General features: G+C 43.3%; 1 protein-coding gene across 1 annotated transcript in view; it reads left to right on the plus strand.

Moving 5' to 3' along the window:
• Positions 1–11,183, plus strand: part of ADGRB1 (adhesion G protein-coupled receptor B1) — a 223,264-nt gene extending 212,081 nt beyond the window's left edge. The window contains exons 31-32 of the mRNA XM_030445190.1: positions 561–653; positions 10,990–11,183. Coding sequence (XP_030301050.1) covers positions 561–653; positions 10,990–11,183 — 287 coding nt within the window. The remainder of the gene's footprint in view (positions 1–560; positions 654–10,989) is intronic.
• Positions 11,184–12,042: the final 859 nt, after the last annotated feature.

Raw genomic sequence — 12,042 nt, forward strand, 5'->3', positions numbered from 1 at the left:
CCACTTTCTCCAGTTATTTGAGCCACCTTCTCCACTTGGCAAAGCACAAGGAAGTCAAATTCAAAGTCAAAAAGAAAAATGCAGAAGAGCCAAAATACAATTTCCTTTTTGGAAATTCTGGAATGGTTTCTGATGGAACTTTTTTGGTACCTAAATTCTAGGTATTTGGGTAAGCTCTGAATATGTTTGCAAAGGAGACAGAGAACAGGGGGGACGTGGGGTCAGTTATCCCTTAAAGAAGGTCAGCAAAACTTCTCAGGTCTAGCTAGTAGAACATTGCCAGTGAAGCATAAATTCTGCAGCATAAACAGCTGGCAGTTTAGGATAACCATAAGGTCAAAAATGAGTTTTTTCCACCTTCTGCTGACATCTCATCCTGCAAATAAAGGCAGGGCTAGGCTGGGTCCTCAGAGAAATTAGAAAGTTGGCAGATGCACCTGCAGGGAGGCAGGGAGAGGGTTTAATAATGTATATAAACTCTGGGGGGAAGGCATGGTCTCTGTGTACAGTTTATTGACCTGTGGCCTTTGTGTTTGCTTCAGAAAAATCATGCACACAAGAAAAACGTCACCAAGACATGTTCCAAGACCTGAACAGAAACACTCCAGCATGCAGAGAGAAGGAGAAGGAATCTCCAACAACTGACAAGCAAGGTCAGTCAGACACTTCCAGGAACCATCATCTTCTAGAGCCTTCCAGTGCCAGCTGGAGCAAGGGAAACAAACCAGGAAAGTTTAGGAAGTCACACTGAATATTTTATCTTGGTTGTGTGTCCATGCACATTGCAACGAGCCCATGTGCACTGGGGATCACAGAGAAACCTTTAGTTTATCCACAAAGTGGTCAACAGCCCATAAGGAAAATATCTGTCCTCGTGTATGTTCGTGGTGAATAGATTCTGTGTTGTCTTTTTTTTTTTTTTTTGTGGTTGTCCCCTGTGTCTGTTCTTTGCATTTCTTGGAGACAGATACATCCTTTTGGAGCTAGAAATGGAAACTAGAAGAGCCTTGAGGTCATCTAGGTGGAAAGGGGAGAAGGCAGGAGGTGGGGACAAGCAGGAATCATCTACCCCACTTGCAGGGGTTGAGTTGGAGGCTAAGGATGGCACTGATGGGTGCAGTTATTTAGGGAAGCCACAGCAATGGGGTAGAAGTTGTGATGATGGCAGCACTTCTTGGGAACTGCTCATTAATGTAACATGAGAGCATTTGTGACCACCATACACATAACTTTCTTAGACAGGAGGAAATTTCCAGGCAAGAAGAGCCTCCCCTGTCAGGGGGTTGAGCTATTTGTAATATTCTTGGTTGTTTCCAAGCAAAGTCAGATCCAGGAGGCACCTGCAGGATGGCCCAGGTGACCCCAGTGGGTTTTATTTTGATGGGACTCCTTGAAAGGCAAGAGCAGAGCTCAAAGGGTGATTGCAGAAGAGGTTTATTTTGGTTCTTTGTGGAACCAGAGCACTCCAGAGTCTTTGGTTTGCATTCAGGTCTCACCACATTGCTGTGCTGAGCTCCAGAGATCTGGTCCCACCAGGTTCTACTTTTACTGTGTGGGGCAAGGTGTCATTAGGGGCTGTCCAGTGTTACAGAATGAGAGGGATAGTGAATCTAGCAGGAAGGTTCAGATGAAAGAGGACTGTGTTGGCCAAGAAACCCAATGATGTGTTTCACTGAATGTCATCTCTCTGGTTTTTTTTGGGTTTTTTCCTATTATTTAGCTATGACACAGACGTAAAATCAAAAAATATAGCTTAAACACCCTGTAAAAGTCAAACTGTGGTACATTTTCAGGAGAGCTTTATAGATTGAGATATTTGGAGCATTTCAGAGCTGCATCTATGTAGAACTAAAGTTGCCAGTGTCAGCATCAAAGAGCTTTGAACTGCTGGAAAGAAGCTGTGAAGGTGGCCTTTGCATATTGACTGAATCTTTTTCAAGTTGGGATTTTTCCTTTAGATGGAGCCCAAGAGGAGGAGCTTGAAAGAGGGGGAGTATTGACAAACCAGTAGTGGGTATTGGTTTAAAATCATCCAAAGCAGTAGAAAGGAAAATAAATACATTTCCTCACCTTTTTTTTCTACCATTCCTTGCTGAATGGAATTGCTGGATTTCCCACTGGAAATCAGGCTCCTTCTTCAGCTTGCCCTGAGAAGGCAAACTGCAAGCCAGGAAGCATGAAAGGAATCAAAGGCTTGGAGACAACCACAGCAGGGTTTGCATCAAAAAAACCCAGCATCCACACCACTAACCCAAAGCAATTAAAATTAAGAACTTTCTTGACACCTGAGATCCACCAGGCCTTGATTAAGGTTACAATAGATTGTAGATATCTCCTCCTAGCACCTTTAAGGTACAGATTGCTGCCCAAAGGGGTGCAGATTAAAATATAAGGTTGCTACTGACTTAGAAAGCTGAGTTCTTCTTTTGTAATCGTTTTAAGTTCATCGTTACCCTTCCTATTGCTAGAAAAAAACAAAATAAAACCCCAAACCAAATCAAAACTAAAAAATAGTAAAAAAACCCACAACAAACAATGTTGGAAACCTTCCTACAGCTCTGTTTCTCCACTTTAAAGTCTACCTTTTGCCAAACAAACGGCAGGCTCCAACACATAGGGTTTTTCTTCCCTGCTTCCTCTTAAATGCACCCACTTTCCGAGGCTCAGATTCCTACAGCTAAGAACTCTTTGTATTAAAGCAGGGTAGAGGCTATTTTCAAGCTCTTTTGTAGCACAAGGGATATATTTTCCTCTGCTGAGCTGCGTTGTCAGGGTAAAACATCTCCCAAAGCTTCTCCTCCCTGTGAGTTAATTCCTAAAGAAATTGTGGTCCTTGGGCTGAACGTGGGGAGGGGTTCGGATGCTCTGCAACATCATGGTAGTTGCAGGCTTTAAAGGGAGCTCAGGCTTTGTTTTTCCTACCTTTAATGCCAGATTTGAGAGGGATGGAAGTGACACTTCTGCCTTCCCCCTCTGCAGGAGTCCTTTGATCCAGCTCCATTAAGTTTGAGTCACATGCATATTCCTCTTTCCCTGCTCTGAATTCATTTGAAACAGAAGCTCTTCACTTGTGCCCAGGTCAGTGAAAACCCTGCTGAAAGGAGCTCTGCAAACTTCCCTGATTTGCTGTTTTTTCATTAGCAACTGGCTATGGGCAGATCTCTGCAACTCCAATGGCTTTTGCTATGGCTGGAAACCTGTCCTGGAGCTCATATACAGGAATGGGACTCAAGTCTGTGACTTGGCTCTCAAATGTTGGTCCAAAAAACCCAAAAAACAAAAACAAAAAACCAACCAACCAACCAAAAAAACCCCAAAACCAACCAACCAAAAAAAAAAAACAAACCAAAAACCAACAAAACCACAAAAAAACCCAACAGAACAAGGAAGCCACAAAAAACCCCAACCAATCCCCCCCCAAAAAAACCCAAACCAACCAAACAAAAACAAACAAACAAATGAAAACCAAAACCAAATAAAACTCAACCAACCAAACAAAAAAATCTCCATCATTTTCTCCAAATCAGAGTGGAAAAAAGGATACACAGTGTTTTTTTTTGTTTCTTTTCTATGACTTTTTCTTATTCCCTTTTAGAGCGTGTGTCTGTCTTGGTTACCCACTTTCTCTTCTGAGATTTTTCTTGGCTATCTTTTGGAGGATATCCCTGTTCCTTACCCATCCAGCACTTGCTTTGGCACCTAATAGAGTAGTGAGTAAAGGGGAATATTGGAGAATATTGCAGGGATTTCCTGTCTCTTTGGCATGCTCAGCTACGTGGAAGAATTAATTCTCTTTCTTGTGGTCTACCTTGGCAGACCTCTTCCCAAGTGGGAATATTGGGTGGGCTGAGGGCCCATGGGCTGAGGGTGGGGGAGCTGGTGGCTGTGTCAAATTCAGGCTCATTCTTTACTGATGAAGTGGAAAATTGGGAAGCTGGGCTCCTCCTGCCATCAGCTCTGTGTCCCAAGGGAAGCTCCACTTACGGAGTGGTTCATTCCTCTGCGCCCCGTGTTTAATCCTCTTTGCACTTCTTGAAGGCTTCAGCAAATTTTAAAAGGCCAATTAGGGTAACTTTTATGGGGAAGAATGCTACATAAAATATAATAATTACTGCAATCAATTTTGTTAGGAAAATGACGTCGAGCATTAATTAATTCAGCCATAAACCATCTGTCAGTGACCGAGCATCCAAATACCTCATCCATCAGTTCCTTTCCTCCTGGAGATCATTTGATACTTTGTGATCCAATTATCAGGCATCAGTTGCCTCCTCTAATCCCTCTTATATCCTCTGTACCCAAAATCAGTTCCTGCCATGTCCTTTTGAGATGTCCAGTTCTCAGCAGTGGCCACAAGCAGCTTCAAGTGCCTTGGTTGTTGAGACTGGTTAAAAAAAGGACTTTATAAAAAAATCATCCTTTGGATGATTGATCTCTTCCTGAAGTCCCCAGGTGCCCCTCTGAAGCATGGGGCAGACTTGAATGGTCTCAGCTCTTGGGGGAACAACCAGTCCTTCAAGTGGAGTGGAATCTTCTGGAGGTCATTGTCCAAAAAAACAAAAAAAACCCTAAAAAATACAAAAACCACCCCAAAGGGTGGTGTGATAACCATCATGAAAATATGATGGCCAGGAGATAGCTGATAGTAGCTTGGAGAATGCTGATGGGACCATAGGATTTCTCTGCAACTTTCAGTCAAGAGAATGTTTATAAATCAGTGCAAAGAGGTCCTGAGGGACTCTCAAAGACTTCCTCGAGTTGGTGTCTGTTCATCTTCAGCTGTGCACAGTCCCTCCAGATTTTGGCTTACAGCAACCCCTGCTGGTTAGAACATCTGAGCTTCAGAGAATACAAAACAGACATTTATATAGCTCAGGAAATGCTGGGTATTTCAACTTTCCTAACTTATTTCTAACAGTGCGAGTTAAAACCATGAATTCCTTTTTCTTCCTTAAAAAAAAAAAAAATTCTGAACAGTCAGTGACTTCTTTTGATTTTGTTTTTCTCCTCATTTAAAATAAAAATAAATTATCTTTGCAGTTCAGTGGCATAAAATAAACTGCAGCTCCTTGTTTCAAACAAGGAAAAGGAAATCTATTGTTCTGTAAAAAAAAAAAAACAAAACAAACCAAGCCAGCTCTCCCATTTTCTAATCACTTTTCATCGATGTTGATCCAAAGATGGATTAGACAGTTTGAGCCACGTTTATCTTTCAGATTCCCTGCTCTACGCTCTGAATAACTTCATTCTGGTCCTAAAGTCATCAGTGTCATGGGGAGAGACCATTTGAGTCAAGAAATATCCTTCAAGTTGACACTAGAGGCAATGAAACCAGCATGGGTGTAGCTGCTTTTAGGATACTGAGTGCTGTGTAGAAAGCATTGAACTCCTCTTCAGGTTATTCAGGGTGACTATAAAAAAAAAAAAATGAGTATTAAACCCAAACCAAACGACAAAGATTTAACAGAATTAAAAACTAACACAATACAATTATAAACCACAAGGCAAATATGAGGAGTTGAAGCTTAACAGATTTCACAGTCCATCATTTTTGATTGAAGTGTGAATTTGGATTTTTCTGATTGAAGCCCCATGTTTTATTTATATCAAAGAATCACATCATAAAGTGGTTTGGGTTAGAAGAGAACTAAAAGATCAGCTGGTGCCAATCCTCCTGCAAGAACAGGGACACCTTCCACTAAACCAGGTTGCTCAAAATCCTGCCCAACCTGACCTTCAACATGGAGAAAGCATCCCTAGGAAACCTGTCCCAGTGTCTCAACAGTTTTATTGGAAACAATATATTTATTACTTTGGACTTTGGCTTGTTAGGGTTTGGGGAACTTTGCTGGGCACTGCATCTTAAATGCCTTTTGTCCCCAAAATCTTCTTTGCCTTCAAGATGTGCAGGCAAAATGAAAGCCACAGAATGAAGGGACTCTGAATGTCCCCAGGGTGATGAAGGGTTTCAGTTTGCTCTGCACAGCAGATTTTATTCCAGCCTTGGAGCTGGGCAATCCCTCTCTTCCCACTACCCTTTGAACAGAGCAATTTGCTCCACCACCCTGGCACCAAGCAGGAACCAATAAATATTTCCCCCCTTTTCCTCACATCCAGAAGCTCCTGGGCTCTGTCAGGCCAGAGGAACAGCTCTGGCTCAGTGAGTTACTGGCAGAGCATCCTCTTCTGCTTTCAGCTCCTGTCTCAGTCCATTCCTGGCTGGCTCCAAGGTGCCAGGCTCTGGGCCAGCACCAGTGCCTTTGACAGGATTACACATCCCTCTCTTTTTCTTTTTTTTTTTTTAATTCTTTTCTGTACATAGCTGGGTTCTCCCTCCTATCTGTAAGGATTGCTGAGACCCCACAGTGGGAGGAAAATGTCAGAGTTGAAGCATGAGCCCAGGGGCTGTCTCTATATGCTGCTCAAGCAGCCAAGACCTGATAAAAAACTTTTCCATATGGGAGGGAAAGAAAAGAAAGAGCTGTTCCCAGGAGTCTGCTACCAATTCCCAGGGTGCCTCTTGCCAAAAGGAGATTTGCTTTTGTCTCCCAGTATCCTTGCCAGAGCTCATTGTGTTTAACCTGCTCAGAGACCTCACCAGGCACAAAGTCCTTCAGCACCCATTGCTCAGATCACAGCAATGTAGTGGACAAATGGGTGCATCCCACCCTTGGGGTGCCATCTCCACATCCAGCATCATTATTCTATTCTAAGACATGGGAAATTCCTCTTCTTTCCACGTGCTGATCTTCCAAGGTGTTTGATGATTTTTTTTCCTCTTCTAAGGAGGTATCTTTGGAGTTATTAAGCCTGTCACAGTTGTAGAAAACACATCACACCCTTAAAGCTGTAGAGAAACAACCACATGGGTCAGACCCAAGACCAACTGGGTCTTTTCTCCTCTCCGAAGCAGAATAAAAAGCAAAATAAAAACACCAGGGCAATCATGTGGCAGTGCATGTTCAAAAAAGATCCCCAAGACCCCAGTAAATTTTCCTCAGAGACCCCCCCAGCCCCAATGCTGAATGGTGCCACTTTAGTGTCACTTCATAGTTCTGGATGGATGTTGCTTTTGTGAAACTTTCCAGATACTTTTTACGACTTTAGAAGTTTCCAGCATAAGCAGAGAGCTGTGGAAAGGTGACCTGATGTTTGGCTGGGCACTGTGTGCCAGCTCCTGCAGTTTATTCTGGGCCAGACACTGCCTGGTGTGGAGTTCTGTCCTAGTTTGGGCCAGGATAAAGGGGATTTTCTGTCCTGGACTTTTGCTTTCAGCTGAGTCTCTTGGAAGGAGCTGCACTTGCTGAAATGAACAGCAAGTTTCTCAGGCAGTGTCTGCTTCTGGCACTGATCCCACTCGAGGTTTAGAGTTCCAGCTGGAGAATGGGGTGCAGAACCAAGGCCACTGCTCAGCTCTGAGGAACATTTTGCCCTCTGGAAGGAGAAAAGGAGTCAAGAGGTCCCACCTGCAGCCCTCCTTTGGGGAGGAACAGACAAGAGAAATGGCCAGAATTGACCAAACAGAGGATTCCATCCCATCCACCTCATCCTCAGGAGAAATTGGAGGGATCACCAGGGGCAAAGCCCTTCCTGCTTCCCTTTCTTCACTCGTTCCTTTTTTGCTTGGGCATCCTGGGAGGATTGCATCCCTTCCTCTGCCTGTGCTCCTGATTCATGCCAGCCTGAATCTGTGTGTTCCTGCCTCCAGCTCCCCACTGCTGCTGACCCCAGGAGTCCAGCCTGGACTTTCCCAGGGCTGCCCTGCAGCCTCGGTGGGGATGGGAGAGTTATTGGGGGAAAGAGGGGAGGAACCTGGGATCCATTTTCCTGGATATTTTTATATAATTAGTAATTTTTTTTTCCTCTTGATCATTCCTGTTTCATGAAAGCTGTGTAGTTTAGTTTCCAACCCATCAGTCTCTCTCCCTTATTCTCTCTCCTTTCTTTACCAGGGAGGGGGATTAACAGGGAGCATCTGTTATTAGGTTTAATTGCTGGGGCAGCGTTAAACCCTGACAAGTTCTTACGTTGCAAGAGTCCATCAGGATTCCGTTCCTACCATTAAGAAGAATTTCATAGACCTCTTTCACATCCATCCATAATGTCTTCTCAAGGCTGAAAGGTCACTGTGCAATCTTTCCTCCTACAGAGAGCAGGATCCATGACTTTATTTATGGTTGTGCTCTGGCCACCCTTATCACTTCTCCTACATCCTTTTAGCAGGAAGGCCATGGAGTGCCTGTGATATTCAGGATTCAGGTGCAGAGTGGAGTTATGCACTATCGTCGTGATGTTCTCTGCTTCATTCCCTCCCTTACTTAATTTATCCACTCTTATTCATTCACAACACTTAATGTCTGCTTTTTATCACCACTGAATAATTATTTTAACCCTTAGGTCTTGTTCCACAGTGCCAGTTCTGATCTGAGCCCATTGCTGTAGGTGCGAGCTCTGAATTGTTGAGGTTTATTTCTCTGGGGTTTTGTTTTGGGTTGTTTCGGGTTTTTTCCCCCTCATTTCTGTTCCCACCCTGTGTTTGCAGCTGCTCTCACTCAGCAAACCATGACAAGAAGAGCTCTGAGGTTTGCTGATCAGCTCTGGGTACATCCTTGCAGTGGGAAGGAGAAGCTGAAGGTCAGGAGAGTGGCAGAGAGAGGAACTCTTGTATCAAGAGGTCAGGTGGGAAGAGAGGAACATGATGCTGGAGGTGGCTATAAATAATAATGCCATCAAAGAAGGGCTTTCATTTGAGGGAAAAGATGGAATTATTTATGAACTCCATGCATATGATCTTTTGTGCTACTCTCTGTTAAATAATGCAGCTGTGGACATCAGTAACGTGGAAAACTTGGTATTACAGCAATTGTGGGAGAAAACAAATTGTTTTTTTCATTGAAAAAATATTCAGAACAAGTTGTTATTTTTTTTTTTCCTTCACCTTTTGGGAAACTCTGATTTTCCTTCCATTTTCTGCTCTATATGTGCTTGTTGTCTCTGTGTGTACCTTCTTGCTGCATCTTTTCATGGCAGACTAATGGTCTGCAAAAACACTGGAGGTGGAAGTTTCACTTCAGGCAGTGTCAAACTTATCTCATTAAGTCAGAGAGAGAGATAAAAAGCTTTGAGTTTTTAGTTGCAGTTTTCCTGCAAGTAAGCTCCAAGACAGAGAATAGAACAAGTCAACAATTTTATCACCTTCTCTGTCATATTAGTATTAATCACCATCATGGGACTGAGTGGAGAATAACAACAACAGCATTAGGAAAGCTGTGTTACAGATTTTAATGAAAACCCTGGCTGCAGATTTCAAGAGCTGAGGTGTTTCTCATTTTTCTGAACAATAAGTTCCCAAATCTTGTTGTTTGGTTTTGGTTTCTTGTTTGTTTGCTATTGGTTTTGTTTGGGTTTTTTTCTTTCAAAGGACTTTCCAAAAAAAATCTTATTCTCTCTTCGAATTAGAATAAAGATAATTTCAGAACATTTTCACTCCATATTGAGAGGAACAATTTTATTTGGTTCATACTTTTGCCACTCTCCAGCCAGCTACCAAATGACCTCCCTCAGATCTTTATCCCTACAAGAGCAGCTTCAAACATTTTTTTAATTTTTTTTTTATTTTATATTAAAGGTGAAAGTTTGGAAAAGCAAAATTTGTGTCTTGGCTGATGTGATAAAATCTGCTCTGTAGGGATAATACTACTGTGTCTCTCCTCCATTTCAGTATGGAGGTGGTATAAACCAGAGATTTAAAAAACTCTCCTGGGAAAAGACAAACTCAGGAGCTAAGGGAGGTGGATTACCAGGTTGTAGTTGGGTGTTTAGGTGTTTAGGTGCTACAGCAATCTCTACAGCATCCTGGAGTGCAATCAGATTTTCTCCATGTGGCTTCACCTCCCATCCCTCAATACATTTTGGTGACAGCATCCAACTGTGACATGTCTTGGGCTGCATGTCACCTACCTGTGTGTCTCCTCACCTTCTCCCCAGCCTTTTTGTCTTCTCATTGGTGTCCTCCATACTGCTGCCTTTCCTCCCAACTTCTTGCAGCAGCTCAAAAGATCTCTGTGCTCCTCACATGTACAGGGAAGCCTTTTCCCTCCCAGTTTTGGAATGTTTTTTTGGGCATAATAAACTGTGAAGAGCATCACTCTTGATGGGAGGGAGAAGCTTAGTGGATCAACTCATTAAAAATAGTTGCATGGACTCTCTTTCATATACCCACTGAAAAATACACCCTTTTTCCTGAACAAAAGTCTCCAGAAAGTCTTGTCTTGGTGTGTATCAGCAGAAACACTGAAAGATATTCTTTGGATCCATGGGGAGATGCTGGAGGGATGCTGGTCTAATGGTGGTCAATAAAGCCTCAAAGGTTTGCTGTGGAGTTGATGGAAATGCTTTCAGCTTCAGAGCTGATGATCCAGCCCATCAACCAGCATGGGTTCACTGACAAAAGAGTTAGCATGTTTTGCAGCAATTAAGTAGCCTATAAATAGCTGTGCTACAGAAGGAATGGATTTGCATCTATCTAAATATATGTTCAGAAAGACCTCCTTGGAATCTGGATTTCTATGTGGGGATTTTCTGTAGAAGAAGAAGAAAAGGATCTTAAGTTCCCCAAACTGTGTTAATTTTGGCAGTGGAAATACAAGAGGAAAAAACCTGAAAGCTGAAATGGAGGAGGGTTGGATCTTGATGATCTTTAAGGTCCCTTCCAACCCTAACCATTCTGTGATTCCACAAAATATCCAGGTATTAGGTGATATGGGGGGAAAGAAAAGTTTATATTTTCTTCCTGAAAGTAGGAACTTTACACCCCAAGCACAATTTTCAGTGAAATCCCACTTTAGAAGGGGTTTAACAAAAAAAATTTCCCTGGGATGTAAGAGAAGGAGGTGAAAAAAATGGTGTTTGTTGCATGGGCACTCACCTTCCTTTTTTTTTTTTTTTTTCTCCTTCTCCTTTCTTCCACTTTCCTTTTCTTACAGCAAGAAAAACAGCAGACACCAAACAAGAGACCCTGGGAAGGAATCAGGAAAGTCCAGTCCCCACCATCATGGGTTAAAAAGGACATGGAACCCGTGGCACAGTCTCCCCTAGAACTCAAAACTGTAGAGTGGGAGAAAACAGGAGCCACCATTCCCCTGGTGGGACAAGACATTATTGACCTTCAGACAGAGGTCTGAGCAGAAAGGGAAGAAAGGGACTTTTTTTTTTTTTTTTTTTTTTTTTTTCTCTTCTGGAAAACAAACAAAAGGAAACAAAACAAAACCACGTTTTAAAGAAATGATTAAATTAAATCGGAACCAAGCAAGAGAAGTGTTTGGTTTCTTTTGAAACCTTTGGTAAGATGGAGTAACTTTTGTATTGTTCTCAACAGAGAGGGGGAATATTACTTTCTAGAGTATAGTAGCTGTAGGTTCAGGACAACACGAGCTTTCCCAGGTAGGACTGGAGAAGAAGTGAACCTGGAAGAGAGCATGGAGGAGCCAGAAGGGTGGGGAGGGGATGCAGGGGACAAACCCTGCTGAGATGCTTTCGAGCCCCACGCCAGGAACCTTCCTGCTCTGCCATGGGGAGGTGTGAAAGGAAGCTCAGCAGCCACGGTGAAGGGCCCCAAAAATTGGCTTTGTTTGTGGACAAGAAGAGTGGAGACCTGCAGGGATGTGGTCTGGCTGGAGATCCCTGGGGGACACCCAACCATGAGGATGTGTGGCATCCCTTTGCTGATCCTTGGCCCCCTCCACCTCTCTCTCACCAGCTCATCCAAGAAGGAAGGAGATGGGATGGCCCAGGAAGACATTTCCACTCCAATGTGCCACCCAGTGACCTGGAATCATGGCATCCCTGCTGTGGGTCCCTAAGGGGCTCAGAGGGGAAGTGGTGGCATCATCCATGGAGAGCCAAGGTGGAGTTTTCTCCTCTCATCTTTTCCCAGTGGATCTTCTGCGTGCCCTAAGGAGTGGGACAGGAGGTGCAGAAAGGAAAAAGGATCACCTCCCAAACCTGTCTGCCTCATCTCCAGGGAGAGGGTTGAAGGTGTTA

The sequence above is a fragment of the Calypte anna genome, chromosome 2 (assembly GCF_003957555.1).
Source record: "Calypte anna isolate BGI_N300 chromosome 2, bCalAnn1_v1.p, whole genome shotgun sequence".
NCBI lineage: Eukaryota > Metazoa > Chordata > Aves > Apodiformes > Trochilidae > Calypte > Calypte anna.